The following is an 18,888-nucleotide window of genomic DNA, read 5'->3' on the forward strand; positions in this document are numbered from 1 at the left end:
CTTTTGGTACGTCGAAATGGTGTACTGAATAATGAACTGAAATGTTCGACTTGATTTGGTATTAACCAAATTTATTTCGATTCTGTTCGGTCTTTTATTGAATTAATAAAAAATTATAAAAAAATACAATGTTAATTTATTTGTTATAAATGATTAATAATTATATATGTATCAATTATAAAATTATTATTTTTAATTATTATAAGCACATATATTAAGATATTTAAAATATATATATATATATATATATATAAATTCATAATATAATATATTTATATATACATATATATTTTAAAATTCGATAATCGGTTCAATTCGATTAATCGGTATAAAAAATCAAAATCGAACCGAATAATCGAAATATAAAAAAAAAATTAAAAACTGAACAGAATTTTTGGTTCGGTATTCAGTACAAATAGAATTTCCATTCGGATCAATTTTCTTCGATCGTTTAATCGAAAATTGCACACTCTTTGTTGGATTCCCTATATTGTGAGATTATAAATGTAAGTTTACCTATTTTATATTGTAGATGCAATAAAAAAAGTGCAAATGTGATTCATATAATTATATATTAGAAAAATATTTTGGTGGATATTAATTATGCAGTTGCACCTCAGAGTTGAAGAAATCTACCTATTCTACTTGGCTGCATCCAAATTTTTTCAAAAGAAGAATCAGAAATGGCTGAGAAATCAAAATATATTCCCTCAATTTCCAGTCAATGACTTGAATTTGATTCATATTTATAGCTTTTACACAATCACAAAATGTTTGTGATGGAGAAATTTCATCTACTAATATGGGCAATAAAATCATCCATCTCCATGTTTGTAATCCCTCCTTTCATCACACACTTCCTAACAGCATCCCCTAATTCTTCTGCTCTTCTCCTAATCTCATCTCCCTCTCCTGATGCCATCAATCTCCTCACACTCTTCTCTACTGTAGTTGACGATACTACTTCATCTCGTCGAGACCAATCCTTAATTTCCACGCCAATTCTGAGCACCTTTGTTATTAGGACAGCGTTCCTGGGCTGGTCTGAATGCATCGGCCAAGCTGCTATAGGCACGCCCATGCTGATGCTCTCTATGCAAGAATTCCACCCGCAGTGACTGATGAAGCCACCCGTAGACGGGTGGCCTAGAATCTCCAGCTGCGGTGCCCAGTCCCTCACTATCACCCCTCTTCCTTCTACTCTTTCTTCGTATTTTTCGGGCAGTGGAGCTCTTCTAACTTCCCCTTGGAAAACATCTCCTTTATCTGCATCCCTCAGCACCCATATGAACTTCTGCTCGCTTCTTTCCAGGCCGAGAGCTAGCTCAGAAATTTGCTCATTGGATAAAGAAGATGTGGTTCCAAAAGAGACGAATATCACAGAATTCAGCTCCTGTTTGTCAAGCCATTCCATGCATGCGCCACGGTTATCCGTTTCCTTTCTCTGAGGTTTTGAAACTGGATTGAATGGTCCCAAAGCCCAGTTTCTCTCAGTTCCAGTAGTCTTTTCTTTCGCCATCAAGTCGACGTACAAGCCTTCGATTACACGAGATGTGTTGTAAAGGTCTCCGGAGTTGAATTTTCGAGCGTTTAGTTGCAATTTTGATATCTCTGCAAACTCAGGTGGAAAGCAGCCTTCCATGGATGGAACTTCTTCGACGAGCTTGGCTTCAGTTGGTAGAACTGGTTTTCCAGTGGCTTCCCAGTAGAATGAGTACAAAGAAAATGCTGATATGCTTTGGAAACAATAGGATTCAGCGTTTGGAATGGAGCAAATATCTTGCACAACATAAGGCATCATAGAATCATAAACCACGACTACTCTTCCAACCGTGGCAGAAATTCTTTGCACTAGATCATAAACAGGCTGACGGAGGAGTGTCGAGGCGCGCAGCAATGGGAGGATCTGTGTGGGAAATTTGATGGCCGCGTTGGGGTCTGGAAGGGGGTTGCTGAAATGAGGTGTTGGGAAGTCATGGAAATAGATGTTTGTGATGGCTGATGGGTCCCAGCCGTGGATCCGAAGCTTGGCCTGGCGGTTGTGCGTGGTGGTGCCGACGAAATGGACCGGTATGTTGTAGGCGGAGATGAGGCGGGAGAGGTGGAGGAGCTGGTTGAGATGGCCTTGTGCTGGAAGCGGCACCATGACCACGGCCACCGAGACCTTTTCGACGCTATTTTGATGGTTGTTTTGGCTAAGGTTTTCCATAGCAAGATGATTTGCCATTCGAACACAGACGGCTTTTTGGCTCTTCCAATAATGCTGTCTCCGGACCTTTATATAAGACATGAACATCATCATGGATCCTTCCAAGAAGATGCAATAATTTCTACCAAGAGTCGGCCAAAGAATCAAATGTCAATCAATGTTAACGAGCATTGTTCTATCACTGCTTTTCTATCTATTAATACTACTATAACAATATGAATTTCTGGCCAATTACCTTCCAAGCCGGCTACAGTGATGATAATTACAAGAAAAACGAGTTCAAATTAATTGCATTTACTACCCTTTATATAAGAAAGTTAGCGAAATAAGGACACTAATTTTGCGGTAGCAAAATTGACCTATAATTGGATAATTTTTTGTAATTTCAGGACTTTGATCATCGAATTCTTAAAACTTGCTGGAATTTGATGACATGAACTAGATTAGGGGTTATAAAATTGGGATTTTTACTGATTTTTTTTTTTAAATGACAATGCCACATAAAAAAGGAAGAAATACTTTTTTATTTGAAGGTTTCATACTGACTGGATATGTATATATATATATATATATATATATTTTATTATCTCTTATCACCCACATAAGTACTTACATGAAAAACCTCAAATTGTATAATTTTTTTTTTGAATTTATATTTTATACTAGTTTTCATAATACGGCGTGTATGTGTGGATATAATAAATGATCTTATACGTTTTACAATATATTATAAATTAGAATAAAATATATAACTCAATATATTAACTTCAGAAAAAAAAAATTAATTTAAATATATTTTCGACACAATAGAAAAATATAGATATATAAAATTATTATTTTATAGAAATTATAGATTTTAAAGAATAAACTTACTATTTTATATAATTTAAATTTAAATAAAAAGATAACCCTCAATCCCCGTCCCCAAAAAAGGGGTGACTGTGCGTCGAGCACCACTAGACGGCATTGCTGTTCCCCAACGCACAACTGGGCAATGGCGGTTGCATAGATGTCGTGGCCCAGTGGTGCTGGGGGCGACGGTGTGTAGCTTCGCTATGTAGGAAGGTTTGCTGTCGCCCCTTTCTTAGGGGGTCGACAGTGAGGTGGCGGGGATTGGGGGAGGAGTAGGGGATTATTACTTTTTTTTTTAAACTTTATATTATATAAAAATTAATTTTTTTGTCAAGTCATTGCTTAGGTGGTATCATTTATTTAAAAAAAATAACAGTCAGCAAAAACCCCAATTTTACAAGTTTTAATTTAGTTCATGTCATCAAATTCAGACTAAAGTCCTAAAATTACAGAAAATTATTTATTTATAGGTCGATTTTACTACCACTTATATACAAGCCAGTCAATGGAATTATGTCAGTTTAGATATATAGATGATATGTTTACTGTATTAATAAATGGAAAGATAATTTTAAAAATAAAATTATTATGTTAAGAGATAAAATTCTCATAAAAACTAGATCTTTAGTTTTGGAAGGGTAAATTGTATTTTTGGTCTCTATATTAGGGATAAAATTGATTTTGGTCCCTAAATATATATTTTGAGGCACGATTGTGGTCTCTAATTTTTTTCAAAATGTTATAATTTTGATCCAACTGTTAAAATTGGTGGAAAAGCTAACAAAACTTGGAGAACACGGTCGTGTTGGAGAACATGGATTGATCGTGTTCTTCACTCAATGTGACGATCGACTTTCTCCCTCCTCCAAATCTGTCGTTGTCCAACCATATCACGTTGAGCCATGCATCGAGCAAGGGAATATTTACCTCAACTTTACGTAAAGTTTCAAGGATCTTCTTCTCCTCTTCCTCCTTTTTGGATTTGACAAATCTTTCTGGGATGGGAGGTTTGGTATAAACACCTTATGATGCTCTTTTTTTGTTAGGTCAAGCTTTTCGACTTGTTTTGGAGGAATTCTGAGTTCCTCCTTTGTTTTGCCCTGCTGTGTGTGCCCATACCTAGTGCTATTTTTGGGTTGTAACTCCTTTTACTACACAAGACAATAGCACTAACGTTTTGCTTAGGATTAATGATAGTTTGGAAGGACAACTTACCTTGAGATTCCAAGCGACTGATGGATGATACCAATTGACTCATTTGAGCCTCCAAATTTTGGATGATTGCATGAGTTTCTTGTTGGAATTTGTGAGTCTGTTGGAATTATTGAGTACTCATGACGAGTGCTTTCACGATATCCTCTAGGGGCATACCTGAGTTGGAGTTAGTTTGAAGGGGTGGTGGTAATTGTTGGTATGGAGGTCTTTGAAAATTTGAGATTGATTGTCATATCCCAAATTCGGGTGGTCTATCCATCAATGGTTATATGTACTGGAAAAGGGATCTTATCCCCTTTGTGATGGTCAAGAAAATCCTCCTATGATATTGGCATGTATGGTGGGTTCTTCTTGGAGTGTAGGACAAGTATCGGTAAAGTGACCCGAAGATGTACATATGCCACAAGGTTTGACTTGTTGATTGCTTCCCATTATAAATTTTTCCACAAGAGAGGTAAATTTATCTAAACGTTCATCGATGGAAGTACTTACCTCATTTACTTGTTGTGGTGGGTTGTCATTTCTACTGCCAAATTATTGAATGTTAGATGCCATGATTGTGATTAGCTTGCTTGTTGAGTTTCGTTATACAAAACACCTCCACTAGCTGCATCTACCAAGCTTCTATTCATCTCAAACAATCCTTCATAGAAATGTTGAATCAGAAGTGGTGCAAAATTTGGTGATGAGGACAACTCTTTGCTAACTGCTTGAATCTTCCCCAATACTCACGGAAATTTTCTCCTAAAAGTTGACGTATTCCACTTATTTCTTTCTAGATAGTTATAGTTTGTGAGGTGGGGAAGTAGTTTTCAAAAAATTACTTTTTGAGCTCATTTCGACTAATGATGGATCCCGAAAGTAGAGAATAGAGCCAATCCTCTGCTCTATCCCCCAAAGAGAATGGAAAAGCTCGCAGTTTGACTTGCTCTTCGGTGACACATTGAGATCTCATGTCGGAATATACCACATAAAATTTCTTGAGATGTTTGTGTGGGTCTTCACCTGCATGGCCACGAAAAGTAGGAAACAAGTGAATAAGGCTAGATTTAAATTCAAAATTAATATCTAAAGTTGGATATTCAATGCAAAGAGGTTGTTGACTTAAGTCAAGAGAAGTCTTCTCATTAGTCGTCCCTTCCGAATTTTGAGCCATGACTTCTTCTTTAGAGTTGCTAGAGGTGGGCACGTCTAGCTCGAAATCTGCTTCTGTTTCAGAGTAGGTAGAGACCTCTCCTTTGTGTTGCTCAGTGTCTTTTTGGAGTCTACATGCGGTCTTTTCGATCTCTGAATCAAGTTCAAGTTCACCTATAAGAGAAGATTGTGGTATTAAAAAACTAAGTAATAAGAACAAGTAACAAAAAGAAATTAATTTAAAGACACCAATCCTCGAGAACAACACAAAAATATGATGAGTGTCGATCCACCACAAATATTATCCTATTAAAACTTATAAAAATAGTGAGTATGGTTGAATCCACGGAGATTGATTTTAAATTAATTACTTTTAAGAATATAAGTGAAAGTTAAAGGGGGGAGGGGGATTTTGATTAAAATCTAAATATAAAATTAACTAGAATAAAAGAGTATTTTAAAAAAGGAGTAAATATAAGAGGAACATTCCAGTTTAAAACAGAATCATGCTCAATTTCACGGTTAATCATAGATGCAAAGATGACAATCATTCATAAAAAATAAATTAGTTATGATCATTGGTACGACCTAACAACCTCACATTTCTTACCTTGTCGATAGTCAAAGAACGCCCGTTGACTAAATCACTAATCAGTAAACCACCTTGGGAATATTGTCAAGATTTAATTTACCAACAACATTAAGAACTAAAAGGCCCAATTATAACCAATAAGTTCCTACGAGGATTCATTTAAGTTTGTGCATTCTCCACAACATAATAAAAAACTACGACATAATCAATTATGTTACATTACTACTAGTTGTTGAACTAAACAAATAATTATAGATTTGCATGTTCATTATTGGCTAGACAAATATTCTTAACAATGAATAACGGTACCTATCATTCTTAAATCAAATTATTTGTAATGAAAGCACAGAGAATAACATAAATACCAATATAAATGAAAGTAGAAAGTATAAAATAGATCTCACAACGCATTGGAATTAACCATTTACCGAGTCTATAATCGAAATTAAAAGAACTAGCTTAGAATGTTAAAGAGAAAATTTCATAAAAATTACAGAGAATAAAAAATCCAAAGTTGTCCATATGGTGAATTACATCAAATATATACTACTAGTTACATAATTCTATTAGAACTATGAAAAGTAGATTTCTAATAAAACTAAAGGTCCTAAGGAAATAAAATTATTGTCTTAAAAGGATTCTTCTAGCAAAGATAGTTTCCATTCAACCAAAGGTCTCCCAATCAATTTCAAAATCTTCTAAAATTCGCCTGTTGAACTTTCTTTTTTCAGCCATTCCCGCAGGTTTAGACGTGGGCACGCCTAACTCATCCTTCTAATCTGTCCAAATATTGGTCTGGCTTCTTTCTCTCTTTTTCACTTCCTCAATCCATTATAAGTTAATGTTGGAATATGACATTTGATTGGGAGTATTTTAGTCGCAAAAGATAGCAAAATACCACTTGAAATTATAATAAATGTAGTCCTATCACTAACATATATACTTATTTATTAAACGAAAATAAATTTTATGGGTATTAGATGTAATTTTTCAAATTATAAAAAAAAAATCATATATAATCACATCAAATTTCATAAATGAGAAAGTATAATTATCCGTAAATATTATAAATGTAACAGACATTTCCAAGATTCCCTTTATTACAATGGAAATTTGTTTTGCATGTGTATGTCATAATCATCACTTACGTTTGAACTTTAAAAATATGTATAGAAATCGTAATTGGAATCTCCCACTATGTTATTAGGGGCCCCGGGGCCTAATTTTTTGCTAGTATTTAAGTCCGACTGCCTTAATTATCGAGGCAAGTTACGTCATCCAAACAGACACCTCGAAATCCGGTTGCTTTCATGATCTTCATGTGTAGATCGATACAGGCATACAGCTAGCATCTTGAAAGTGCTTGCACTATAGACAAATACTTGTTACATGAGATTATACATCTATGGAGATAGATACTTTAATCTAATATGATAATCAACGTTGTCAGAGGATTGCTGAATCGGTGCAAGAAGTACATTTCCTGCTTACAATTGCCTTCTTGGGACCAGATGATTCTTGGAAAAGGATATGTATACATAAACAATCATATTTTGGATAGAAAGAAATCTTAATTTGAACTATGCTGCAGTAATCTCAAAAACTATGATAATGTTGTGATTGATGTGAAATATTGTTATAAGTATTATCGTGAATGCCTCGACTTCAACTGGAATTATGTTTATGCAGTAATATGATCAATGAAGGAATCGATCTCCTTGCGGATGACTCCTCCCTCCACCGATTTCTTTACAGCATCCCCTAATTCTGCAGCCCTTTTCCTTACCCAATCTCCCTCCTCCGACATCATCAATTTCCTTACAGCCGTTTCGACTGTTAACGACGAGACCAATTCATCCTGACGGCTCCAACACTTGACCTGCACACCAATCTTCAAAACCTGTGTCATTAAGACAGCATTGCCCGGCTGGTCCGAATGCAGGGGCCAGGTTGCCATCGGCACTCCCATGCTGATACTTTCTAAGCACGAATTCCACCCACAATGGCTCATAAAACCACCTGTCGACGGGTGGCAAAGAATCTCCAACTGGGGTGCCCAATCCCTCACCACAACCCCTCTTTCTTTAACTCTCTTTTCAAACCCGTCAGGCAGTTCAGATTCCCTCACTTCTCCTGCGAAAATGTCTCCTTTATCCGCGTCCCTGAGCACCCATATGAACTTCTGCCCACTTCTTTCCAACCCAAACGCGATTTCTTTGATCTGTTCATCCGACAATGAAGATGTCGTGCCGAAAGAAACAAAGATCACGGAATTTAGTCCCTGTCTGTCGAGCCACTGTAAGGATTTGTGACGATTTCTGAAGTCCCTTTCTTCAGGTACAGATACAAGATTGAATGGGCCTATAGCCCATAGCTTTTCTGCTCCATTCCTCTTCCTTTTCTCGAGCAAATCCAGGTATAAACCCTCTATTTCTCTACACGAGTTGTAAATCTCCCCGGAGAAAATCTTCCTACTCCCGCTCTGCAAATTCAAGAACTCCGCAAATTCCGGCGGGTAATAGCCATCGAGGGATGGAATGTCTTTCAGAATCTCTGCTTCAATTGGTAAATCATCAGGCGAATCCAGGGCTTCCCACGAGGACACAGCGAAAGCCGATATACTCCGGAAACTGTAACAAACAGCATTTTGGAGAGAATCAATGTCCTGGACAACATAAGACATTAAAGAATCGTAAATCACAACTGCCCTTCTGAATGCCCTGGAAATCCCCTCTACGAATCGGTAGACAGGCCCCCGGAGAAGCATGGAAGCCATGAGTGAAGGAAGAATCTGTCCAGGGAATTTCGTTGGTGCATTAGGATCAGGAAGAGGGTTTTCGAAAGGAGTTTGTGGGAATTCGTGGAACTGTATGTTGGAAACGCCTGACGGGTTCCAGCCCTGGACTCTAAGTCGGGCCTGGCGGATGTGGGTGGCGGCGCCGATGTAATAAACGGGAATGTTGCGGGCGGAGACCATGCGGGAGAGGTGGAGGAGCTGGTTGAGATGGCCCTGGGCCGGCAGCGGCACCATCACCACCGCCACATCGGAAGATTGTGTTCTCTTGTAACCATTTTGCTGGGCAGCATGATTGTTGGCCATATTGATTGGACAAGTTTGTTTAGTTAAGAATGGCTGGAGAGGGTTTATGGTACCTTTCCGAACAGTGCCTGAATTTGTAAACCCAATGAAGAAATTGTCACTGCTTTCTGTCGTCTTTTCTGTCACATGCATTACCTGCATTTAAATGAAGAGGATCATAGTCAAGATAAGATTTTCTTTTCCGTTTCGGGACAACAGAAAGCAGTCCAATTTCTTCATATATCATAATTTAAGTGAAATTACATTTAATCCCATGAGATAAGGGTCAATCGATGATATATGGATAAGAACACGGTAACACGATACAAAAATTGAAAAAAAAAACACAACTATATATAATAATATTTTTTATTATATATATTTCTATAAAAGTCCTTCTGCCGCCCATCTTTAATGTAATAATATTTATGTGTGATTCAAATTTTACAATGGGCTGGATTGATTTAGGATCGGCACAGACCAGTTTGAAAAAGCTCGATTTCGGATCATGATCGGCCTATTGAGTTGATTTTTAAATTCAGGCTCGGCTCATGGACTAACCTGATTAGACATGTTTTATTATTATTTTTTTTTGGAAATTGATTTTTTTTAAATAATTACTTAAGTTTATGCTTATTTTAGAAAATAAATAAATAATAAATTAAATTAAATAAAATTTATAACTAAAAAAAAGAGTAGTTAAAACTACATAACTTAAATAATTATTTAATTAACAAGCTTATAATAATAAACAAGCCGAAAGAAAAACTTAAAAATAAACTTTGAAAAAACTAAATAAAGAGTATATGAATTAATGTAATAAAAATTTAATAGTAAAACAATAAAGATAAAAGTTTTAGATTTTAAAATTTTAAAAAACATAGTAAGTAGTATAGTCAATTTAAAATAAAATAAAATAAAATAAAATAAAAAGTTACATGTGATGCATTATTTAAAAAAATTAGTTCAATTGGGCCAGGCCACTAGCCCGGACCAAGCTGTTTCGGACCACTAGGCTGGACTGGACCAAGACATTTTTTTATTGGGTCAATCCGATCCAGAGTTAGATTAACATAATTCGGCCTACTGTGCACCTTATCGTGTGATTATTGTCATACACCTTTATTTAAAATTAGAATATATAGTTTAAAATAAGATATATCATATACGTGTTAGCATGAAACTATTGTGTAAAATCAAAAAATTATTTTCCATATCCTTTAATTTTATTTGTATATATATTTTTTTGAAAAAAATTATTTCCTAAATTTCTACAGAACCAAACCTCAGTTTAAAATTAAATGTGTTTTCTAAGTATTAGTGTATATATGAAATTGTGAGAGGAATGTGGTCCTGTCCAAGAGTAGTCAAATATTGTCTGAAATGAATTCAAACTTTGCTGGGTTCTGAACATGCACGAAACCCACATAAGAACAAATAGAATTCTTACCTGTGCATGCATGAGTTATTAACCCTGATTGAGAGACGTAATTAGTTGAAAAGGAAGTGATTGACGGATGATATGATATTCCGACAGCAAAATTATATTTCTTGTCCTAAAATTATAGATTGATTAGTATTTTTAGTTCTAGAACTTATTTAATTTACACATTTGATTATTTTTTTTGATAAATTTAGTTTTTTGGTGACAGTTTCGATCTCGTTCACACTGGAGCATATCTCATTTTTAATCATTTAATTATAGATCGTTTGCATCAAAATCGCCAATGCAGAATCGAATTCGCCGAAAAAAATGACCAAATATGAGATGTTCAAGTCTATATTTGTCCAATAAAAAAAAGTATAAATGAAGTAAGTTATATAATTAAAAGGGATAGTTGCCTATCCTCTCTGGAGGTTCAATGTAATGATATATAGATCCCCTGTGGTTTAGAAAATTACGTTTAACACTTATGAGATTTGCTTTCATCTAACAAATGTCATCTCATTAGTTAAAATTCATTGAATTTGCTGCTATTAACAAAAATATAAATAAATAAAAATTGTACTTATTGCAGGTCAAACAATTTTTTTTGGACTAAATTACTCTTATAATGGTGAAGATATACCCCATTACATGTATTAACGCGTGAAAACGTATAAGAATAATTTAATTACAAAAAAATTTATTTAACCTACTATAAGTAAATGATAAGTTTTCTAGGTTAAATATAGATTTTTTATGAATTTTTTTTATTAATATCAGTAAATTTGTTGAATTTTGACTAACATAACAACGAAAGCAAACCTCACGAATGCTAAATGTAATTAAACTAAATCTCAAAATAAAAATATAATTATTCCTAATTAAAAATACTCGATCTATAATACACGATAAAAATATAAGGGTAAAAATACACTTTGCACCCCTAAACTATTCGTCATGTAATAATTACCCCATAAACTAATAAATGTAACACTTACTCCCGATAATTAAATTTTTAGATAATATGGCCGTTATATTATATATATAGTTCAAAGAATTATTTTTTTAGTAATTTTGCATTTTAAGTTTAATTAAAAATTTCTTATTTGAAAAAAAAATATCTTTTATTTATAATAAAGTAAAACATAATCAATGAGTTAAATAGTTCGATTTTTTTTTTATAATCAAATTCAAAATTAACTAATAAATGAATACAACAAATACATAGAAATATTCATGAAAAGATTTTATTAATTTGATAATAAAATTAAGTTATTAACTATTTATTCTTTTAGATAAAAATGAATAGTTAAATATCAATTTTTTAACATATTTTCTTTAAAAAATATAATAAAATATATTCATTCAGTTTTTCCCAAAAAAATATTTAACTTTCACTTAAGTATATATATTTGTCAATTTCTTTTAAGAAGCATATATAGGTTGTTGGTTATATTATGTTGGCTAAAATGTATTTTACCTTTGTGTTTTGTTGAAAAAGCTAAAAACCCTCATGTGTTTTTGAAATAGGCCAAAACCCTCAAGTGTTTTGTAAAACTCAACAAAAAACACCTCTTCCGCATTATTAATTAACGGAAGGTGCATTACACACGTTCCTTGTGCGTTTGAGGATGTTTTTTGTAAATATTTAAAATCTTGTTTCTGAGTATTTTTTTTATTTATTAAAATGCTCTTATGATATAAATATATATATTTTTAAGTGAAATTTTTTATTTTTTATTTTTTATCTAGAAGCATAGAAAGGCAACACCGACGCCGTTGCTCCAATCATGATGCCGTCGCCCTCTTTCTTTTGGTGACTCACCCAGATTTGAGGGCGACGGTGTCGCCCAAGGGAGAGGAGAGGCAGGGCAGGGTGGGGGTGGCGATGATTGGGGAGGGATAGGCAGCGGGGTAGGGATAGGGGTGGGGGTGGGTGTTGATTTTGTGTTTCTTTTTAAATAATATTTTTTATCAATAAAATTTGAATTCTTGATTTTTTTTTATATAAATTTAAAATTCAACAATTAAGATTAATATATTAACTCTAATGGCTTTGATATAATTAATATTAATCCATCGATCATTAAAATACAAAATTATATATATGAAGCAAAGGTGCAAGGATTATTTTATGAAAAAATTAACATCGTTAGTTAGATTTAAAGTTAGATTTAATGGAGAGGGTGATTGAGCTATGTTTAAAAATACAAAAAGGGGTTCTTTTGCCTATTTTAAAATAGAAGGGGGGTTTTAGCGAATTTTTTTAAAACACAGGGAGTTTTATGCATTTTAGTCTATCATATTTATTGTATATCTAATATATATAGATATATTTATACTCCACTTTTAATGTAAATTATTCACTTATTAAAAAAATTAATTAAAAATAATTTGATGATGATTTAATGTATAAAATATAAAATATATAAAAAAGAATATAATTATTCAAAATATGAAGGGTATTTTTATTAATTTAGAGAATAATGTTATATGATAAATAATTCAGAATAAAGTGTATTTTACACAAAATATAATTCAGCCAATTCCGACCGGACCGCATATTGGAGTAGTGGGCTTCACGTGAAACAGAACTCACACATGATAAATATGATATAATAGAAGTAGTGGATGGTAGGAGTTGTGTCAATTTTTGTTGTCCGACTCGAACACAACTTGTTCGTTACAGCCGTACCTTTTCCTCAGGCGTCCAATGATCATATGTTATGTGGCTGGCCCGACAGGCAACAACCCTACTTTTCATCATCCTTTCCATTTACGGGTTTTCTCACATCAACACATCATACATTCTAATTTAAAATGAATTATTTGAAATAATTATACAGGAAGTATAATACATTGATTATATAATTAATAATATAATAAATATATCACACTTATTTTATATAATTTGATTCGATCAATTAACCTAATTCAAATAAAAAACTTTAATCAACCTTCTGTCTGACTACTTTGTTCCGCAAATATTTCATCAGGTAATTTTATTTTTCAGGAGAGCAAAATAGTATTGATCTAGTCCAAGGTTGATGAATTTCAACCGATGCAGAGATGTAAGAACATATCTTGTCAAAAACGAATCTGGATAATTCTTTAAAAAGAGTAATGAAAGGTGCAAGCAAGGGCAATGAGGCCTAATTTAACTGACAAAGCTGAGGTTCGTGATTTTAAAGTTATGAGTTCAAATCCTACTAATATGTGAGATATTAATTTACTTTAATAGTAGTTGTCGTTCTATTTTAATAATAATTGTTGATTAAATATAATTATACAATATAATTAATTCATTTAGCTAGTCTATATTTTTATTGTGATTGAGGTCGGCAAATGAATCTAGAAAATGAAAGGTGCTGTTGACTGGGTCCAAAAATTTGAAATGACTTGAAAATAAAATTAAAAAAAAAATGGATATTTTTACTGTATAATATACATACTACTTTGTCATGCACTACTGACATGCATTATTGTACTTTGGTATTATATGAATTTGTACTGGTTTTCATTTGTCAAACTGTGGTTTCATTTAAAAGTTTAAATTAAAAATTTAAAAAAATTATATTAATATTTGTTAAATGAAAATTTCATTTATAAGTTTGAAGTATTATAGAGGAAATTATTTAGTATTTGATGTTTTAACATAGCCGTCTCATATGTAAGTGTCAATGAATTTCGAATTCAAAATCTGGTTATGATACCACGTGAATTATCTTATTTTTTTAAAAGTTTAATTTATAAAAAATAAGAATTATTTAATAAATTAATATCTTAACAGCATCATTTGGGTTTATTACTTAAGAAAGATTTTAAAATCAATAACATTATAAAAATAATAAATACTAATATGTGTGTGTGTGTGTGTGTGTGTGAAGTTATGTATTGGGATAATAAGATATAGAAAAAAATTAATTTTAATTCTGTAATTTAAGGGTAATGGCATTTTTTGTTCTATATAAATTGATTTTTACAATTTAGTCCTATAATTTTAGAATTTTGGTGGTTTTAGTTATTTTTTCAACTAAGTTGAATGAAAAATTACACATGACCCAATTTGATTATAATTTTAATCCTATAATATATGGAGGCTTATTAGAATTTTTTGATCATGTACGAATTGATCTACAAGATTAAAAATTACAATTTATTTGAGTCATGCGCAAATGAAATGTAATTTTATGATTGAATATGCCAGAAAAAGACCAAAATCACGAAAATTTTAATGTTATTAATTAAATTACGAAAATTGATTCGGATGAGACAAAAAATGCTACACCCTAACTTATAGGACTAAATTATAATTTTTCCATAAGATGTATATTTAAAGTAGTCGAAAATTTTTGCTTATGCATATTATATGTAGAATCTTATATTATTTAGCGTGAATTACATTTTGTCATCCGAAACTATAATAGTTTTATACTTTAGCATCTAAATTTTTTTTGTGTCATTTATCATCTCAATTTTTATGAAATTTTGCACTTTGTCATTTTATAACTATTTTTCCACCAAGTTTTTTGATATAAAAACATTATATCCAGTGCACATGTGATATTTAAGAGTTATATGATATGATATGATATTTTTCACACATGCACAATATGTGATGTTTTCCTGGTAAAAAAATCAGCAAATGAAAGATCATATATGGTAAAGTGCAAATTCGCAAAATTGAGATGAAAAGTTAACATAAAAAATATATAGATTTCAAAAAGTAAAAAGATGCATTGTTCAGACGGAAAAATGTAATTTACCCTATTATTTATATATTAAAAAAATATCAAATTCAAATTTTCTATGTATTCCCTCCCTACTTTCATATAAATTATCCTACTATAGGAATTAAAATATCCCAAGACTATATATTAGAATCCAAGCTAGCTTCATTATTATTAATACATTATTTTACTTATAGTTGTCACCAATAAATAAACTATATATATCTGATTTATGCGCATGATAGACTAAGCAAGAATTCCACCTTCCATAAACACAATGGAGGATTAATTATTGCTTCTCTTTACATATGGTACGTATTGATCAAAAAAATCTTATTCAAATTAAATTTTGGTTCAATCAAATTAATTATAAATTAAATATAATATACTTATTAAATAATTGATTATTTTATTTGAATTGTACATTAATTACACAATAAGTGTATTGTATGTGCTATATAATTGAATCAGAATTTTTCGATTATTGATCATGGGCTAGAATTTTTCCATGATAGAGGGAAATTCTAGTCTGGACCTGGTTTGGCCAAATAGGAATAAATCATATGACAAGTGTATTACATTTACCGTGTAATTGGTGTACAGTTAAGAGAAAGTTACCAATTAAATAGCAAGTTATCACTCTTGTCCTAATCAGGTTTAGCTTAACCAAACAAATTACATACCAAATGTGACAAACTTACTATGCGATTGGTCGTTTTTCCTTAACTATACATCAATAACATGACAAATATATTACACTTGTCATATAATTTATTCAAACTTGATCAAATAAGTTCGAATTAAAATTTTCCCTAATCACGTTGATGTGTAATCTCTGAACGGTACTCACAAGAATCAAACCCAAGTTAAGTTCATCCCTAGAAATTATCAATTCTGTAGGAAACAAGAATTTTGAACCTTAAACAAATTCCAAACAAGAAATTTCCAAAATGTTATTAAAACCCTGGACCAACATCAATTCCAAAGACATACAAACTTCCAACTTTCCAGGAGTAATCTCAATAGAAAAGAAAACCCTGGTCCCATGGCCAGCAATCCCCCCCTGAACCACCGCGACGCCCAGAATGGCTCAACACCATCTCAAGTGGCGGTGGTAATGGTGCCTCTACCGGCACAAGGCCACCTCAACCAGCTCCTCCACCTCAGCCGCCTCATTGCCGCCTACAACATACCCATCCACTTCGTCTCCACCACCACCCACAACCACCAGGCGAAGCTCCGCCTCCATGGGTGGAACCCACTGACAGCTGCCAACATCCACTTCCACGATTTCTCTATCCCGGAATTTCAATCTCCCACCGCTAACCCCAATGCCAGCAACAAATTCCCTTCACATCTCCAGCCACTATTCAACACCGTATCCCACCTCCGGCGGCCGGTCGCAGCCCTCCTCCAAACTCTCTCACACACTACACACAGAGTCGTCGTTGTCCACGATTCGTTAATGTCGTCTGTGGTTCAAGATGTGTTCTCTATTCCAAATGCTGAATCCTACATTTTCCACAGCATTTCAGCTTTCTCCGTCTTCTGGTACTTCTGGGAAGGCCTGGAACAGGAAAAGCCTTTACCGGTTGAGGAAGGCCTGGAAAAACAGGTCCCTTCTCTTGATGATTGCTTCACACCAGAATTCATGGAGTTTATTGTGTCTGAACAAAAGTACATGAGCTCGTGCTCTGGATATCTTTACAACGCCTGCAGAGTGATCGAAGGCAGATACATGGATTTAATCGAAAAGCTGACGGGAAACGAAAACCAGAAACATTGGGCTATAGGGCCTTTTAATCCGCTGGAGCTGACGGGGAAAAAACCTGACGGGCCACGGCATGAATGTCTAAAATGGCTGGACAAACAAGAACCAAAATCCGTACTGTTTGTTTCGTTTGGCACCACGACTTCATTGCCCGACGAACAAATCAAAGAGCTAGCAACTGGGCTGGAAGAAAGCGAGGTGACATTCATCTGGGTTCTGAGAGATGCAGATAGAGGAGATATGACTGCAGGTGACGAAGGAACAATGAGAAAGGTTGAGCTGCCGAAAGGGTTTGAAGAGAGAGTGAAAGAAAGAGGAGTTGTTGTAAGAGATTGGGCTCCTCAATTGGAGATTTTGGGGCATTTTGCAACAGGCGGATTTATGAGCCATTGCGGGTGGAATTCGTGCATGGAGAGTATCTCCATGGGTGTGCCGATAGCGGCTTGGCCAATGCACTCGGATCAGCCAAGAAACGCTGTTTTGATGACTGAAGTGTTGAAAATTGGCTTAGTTGCGAAGGATTGGGCACGGAGGGATGAGACGGTGAAGGCGTCGACAATTTCCAGGGTATTGAAAAGGTTGATGGGGTCGGGAGAAGGGGAGGAGATTCGGCAGAGAGCCCAAGAGTTGCACGGTGCTGTCAGGAGAGCGGTGGCGGACGGCGGCATCACGCGCCTGGAGATGGATTCTTTTGTTGCTCATATTACAAGATAATAATTGTAAAACAGATGTTTTGTTATCGTCCAATCAAGATCAAGAAAAACAAGTACAATGTAATTATTAATTAATAGAAGAGTTTGATGGGGTTCGATGTCTCTAATGTTAATTTAATTAATTATGTGTATCCTATGAAAATGAGCAAAATGTTTCCACAGTGACAATCACATCGCTACATTTTCATGGTATATTGTGATGCTAAACATACAAAATGAAAGAAAAATTTTAATTCAAAATGAGTTTGTACGAATTTAAACCAATTATATGGTAAATACAATGCAGTTATTGTGTAATTGATGTAAAACGTATTACACTTATTCTATAATTGATTAAATACACATTAAAATATTACCTAGCCAAGTTTCTACAATTTTGAGTCGATTTATCTTAAAAAAATGTTATTAAAATCCAACCATCAACCTTATTAAAATTCTCAAATCACTTATAATAGTGTAAGTATTTTTCCCCAATCACTCCTTATTTGGGACCATTCGAATTGATTAAACAGAATTTCGAGCCCGAACTCGATTCGATCGAATTTGAACCAATCATACAGTAAATGCAATACATTTATTGTGTAATTGCTGTACAGTTTAGGAAGGTGGTACAATCACGTAACAAGTGTGATATACTTGTTTTGTGATTGATTTGATTTAACTAGATCTCATTAGAGTAACAAAAAAAATCGATTAAAATAGCTTATATAAATAGTTTTTATAACTTTCAATTAATTATTAGACAACATATGATCATGAATCCTACAAGTCAAACATGTCTACTTTGCGGCTCGAACTATCCCTGCCCGCAAAACCAACCTGTTCTTGATCTTGTACTTGTCTAATTGATTACATGTCGCCATTGAAGATAAGATCAACTGATTGGTTTGTTTTCTTTTCCCCCTCTCATTTGGCATTTCTCCAAACAAGGATGCGTGGGAGTTTTTAAGTACAGATCCCTTCCCTTTGCCTTATCTTGTTTCTGGAAAGTCCAAAGGCAGTCAGCAATGCTAAAGGGCCAACCAAACATCAGCACGGACAGATTCCATTGAGATATATAATTGGCTTCTTACAATATTGGATCAAGTGCCACATGTATAATATCACTTTGTTCTTTTCTAGGATTGGTTCTCGTGCATGTTAGATCTTTCATGTCTCCAGCCTCCA

General features: G+C 33.7%; 3 protein-coding genes across 3 annotated transcripts; 1 reads left to right on the forward strand and 2 right to left on the reverse strand.

Annotated features, from left to right (window-relative positions):
• LOC105159838 (zeatin O-glucosyltransferase) lies at window positions 671-2,338 on the reverse strand. The gene has a single exon (XM_011077041.2). The coding sequence runs from the start codon at window positions 2,300-2,302 to the stop codon at window positions 791-793; it is 1,512 nt and encodes a 503-aa protein (XP_011075343.2). The 5' UTR covers window positions 2,303-2,338; the 3' UTR covers window positions 671-790.
• LOC105159840 (zeatin O-glucosyltransferase-like) lies at window positions 7,343-9,408 on the reverse strand. Its single transcript, XM_011077042.2, has one exon. The coding sequence runs from the start codon at window positions 9,241-9,243 to the stop codon at window positions 7,684-7,686; it is 1,560 nt and encodes a 519-aa protein (XP_011075344.1). The 5' UTR covers window positions 9,244-9,408; the 3' UTR covers window positions 7,343-7,683.
• LOC105159841 (zeatin O-glucosyltransferase-like) lies at window positions 16,244-17,805 on the forward strand. Its single transcript, XM_011077043.2, has one exon. The coding sequence runs from the start codon at window positions 16,283-16,285 to the stop codon at window positions 17,720-17,722; it is 1,440 nt and encodes a 479-aa protein (XP_011075345.1). The 5' UTR covers window positions 16,244-16,282; the 3' UTR covers window positions 17,723-17,805.

This window comes from Sesamum indicum, linkage group LG4 (assembly GCF_000512975.1).
Source record: "Sesamum indicum cultivar Zhongzhi No. 13 linkage group LG4, S_indicum_v1.0, whole genome shotgun sequence".
NCBI classification, from domain to species: Eukaryota; Viridiplantae; Streptophyta; class Magnoliopsida; order Lamiales; family Pedaliaceae; genus Sesamum; species Sesamum indicum.

Bases quoted from the DNA above. Each gene is read 5' to 3' on its own strand.
- LOC105159838 (XM_011077041.2), bottom strand. From the start codon at position 2,302: ATGATGATGTTCATGTCTTATATAAAGGTCCGGAGACAGCATTATTGG.
- LOC105159840 (XM_011077042.2), bottom strand. From the start codon at position 9,243: ATGCAGGTAATGCATGTGACAGAAAAGACGACAGAAAGCAGTGACAAT.
- LOC105159841 (XM_011077043.2), top strand. From the start codon at position 16,283: ATGGCCAGCAATCCCCCCCTGAACCACCGCGACGCCCAGAATGGCTCA.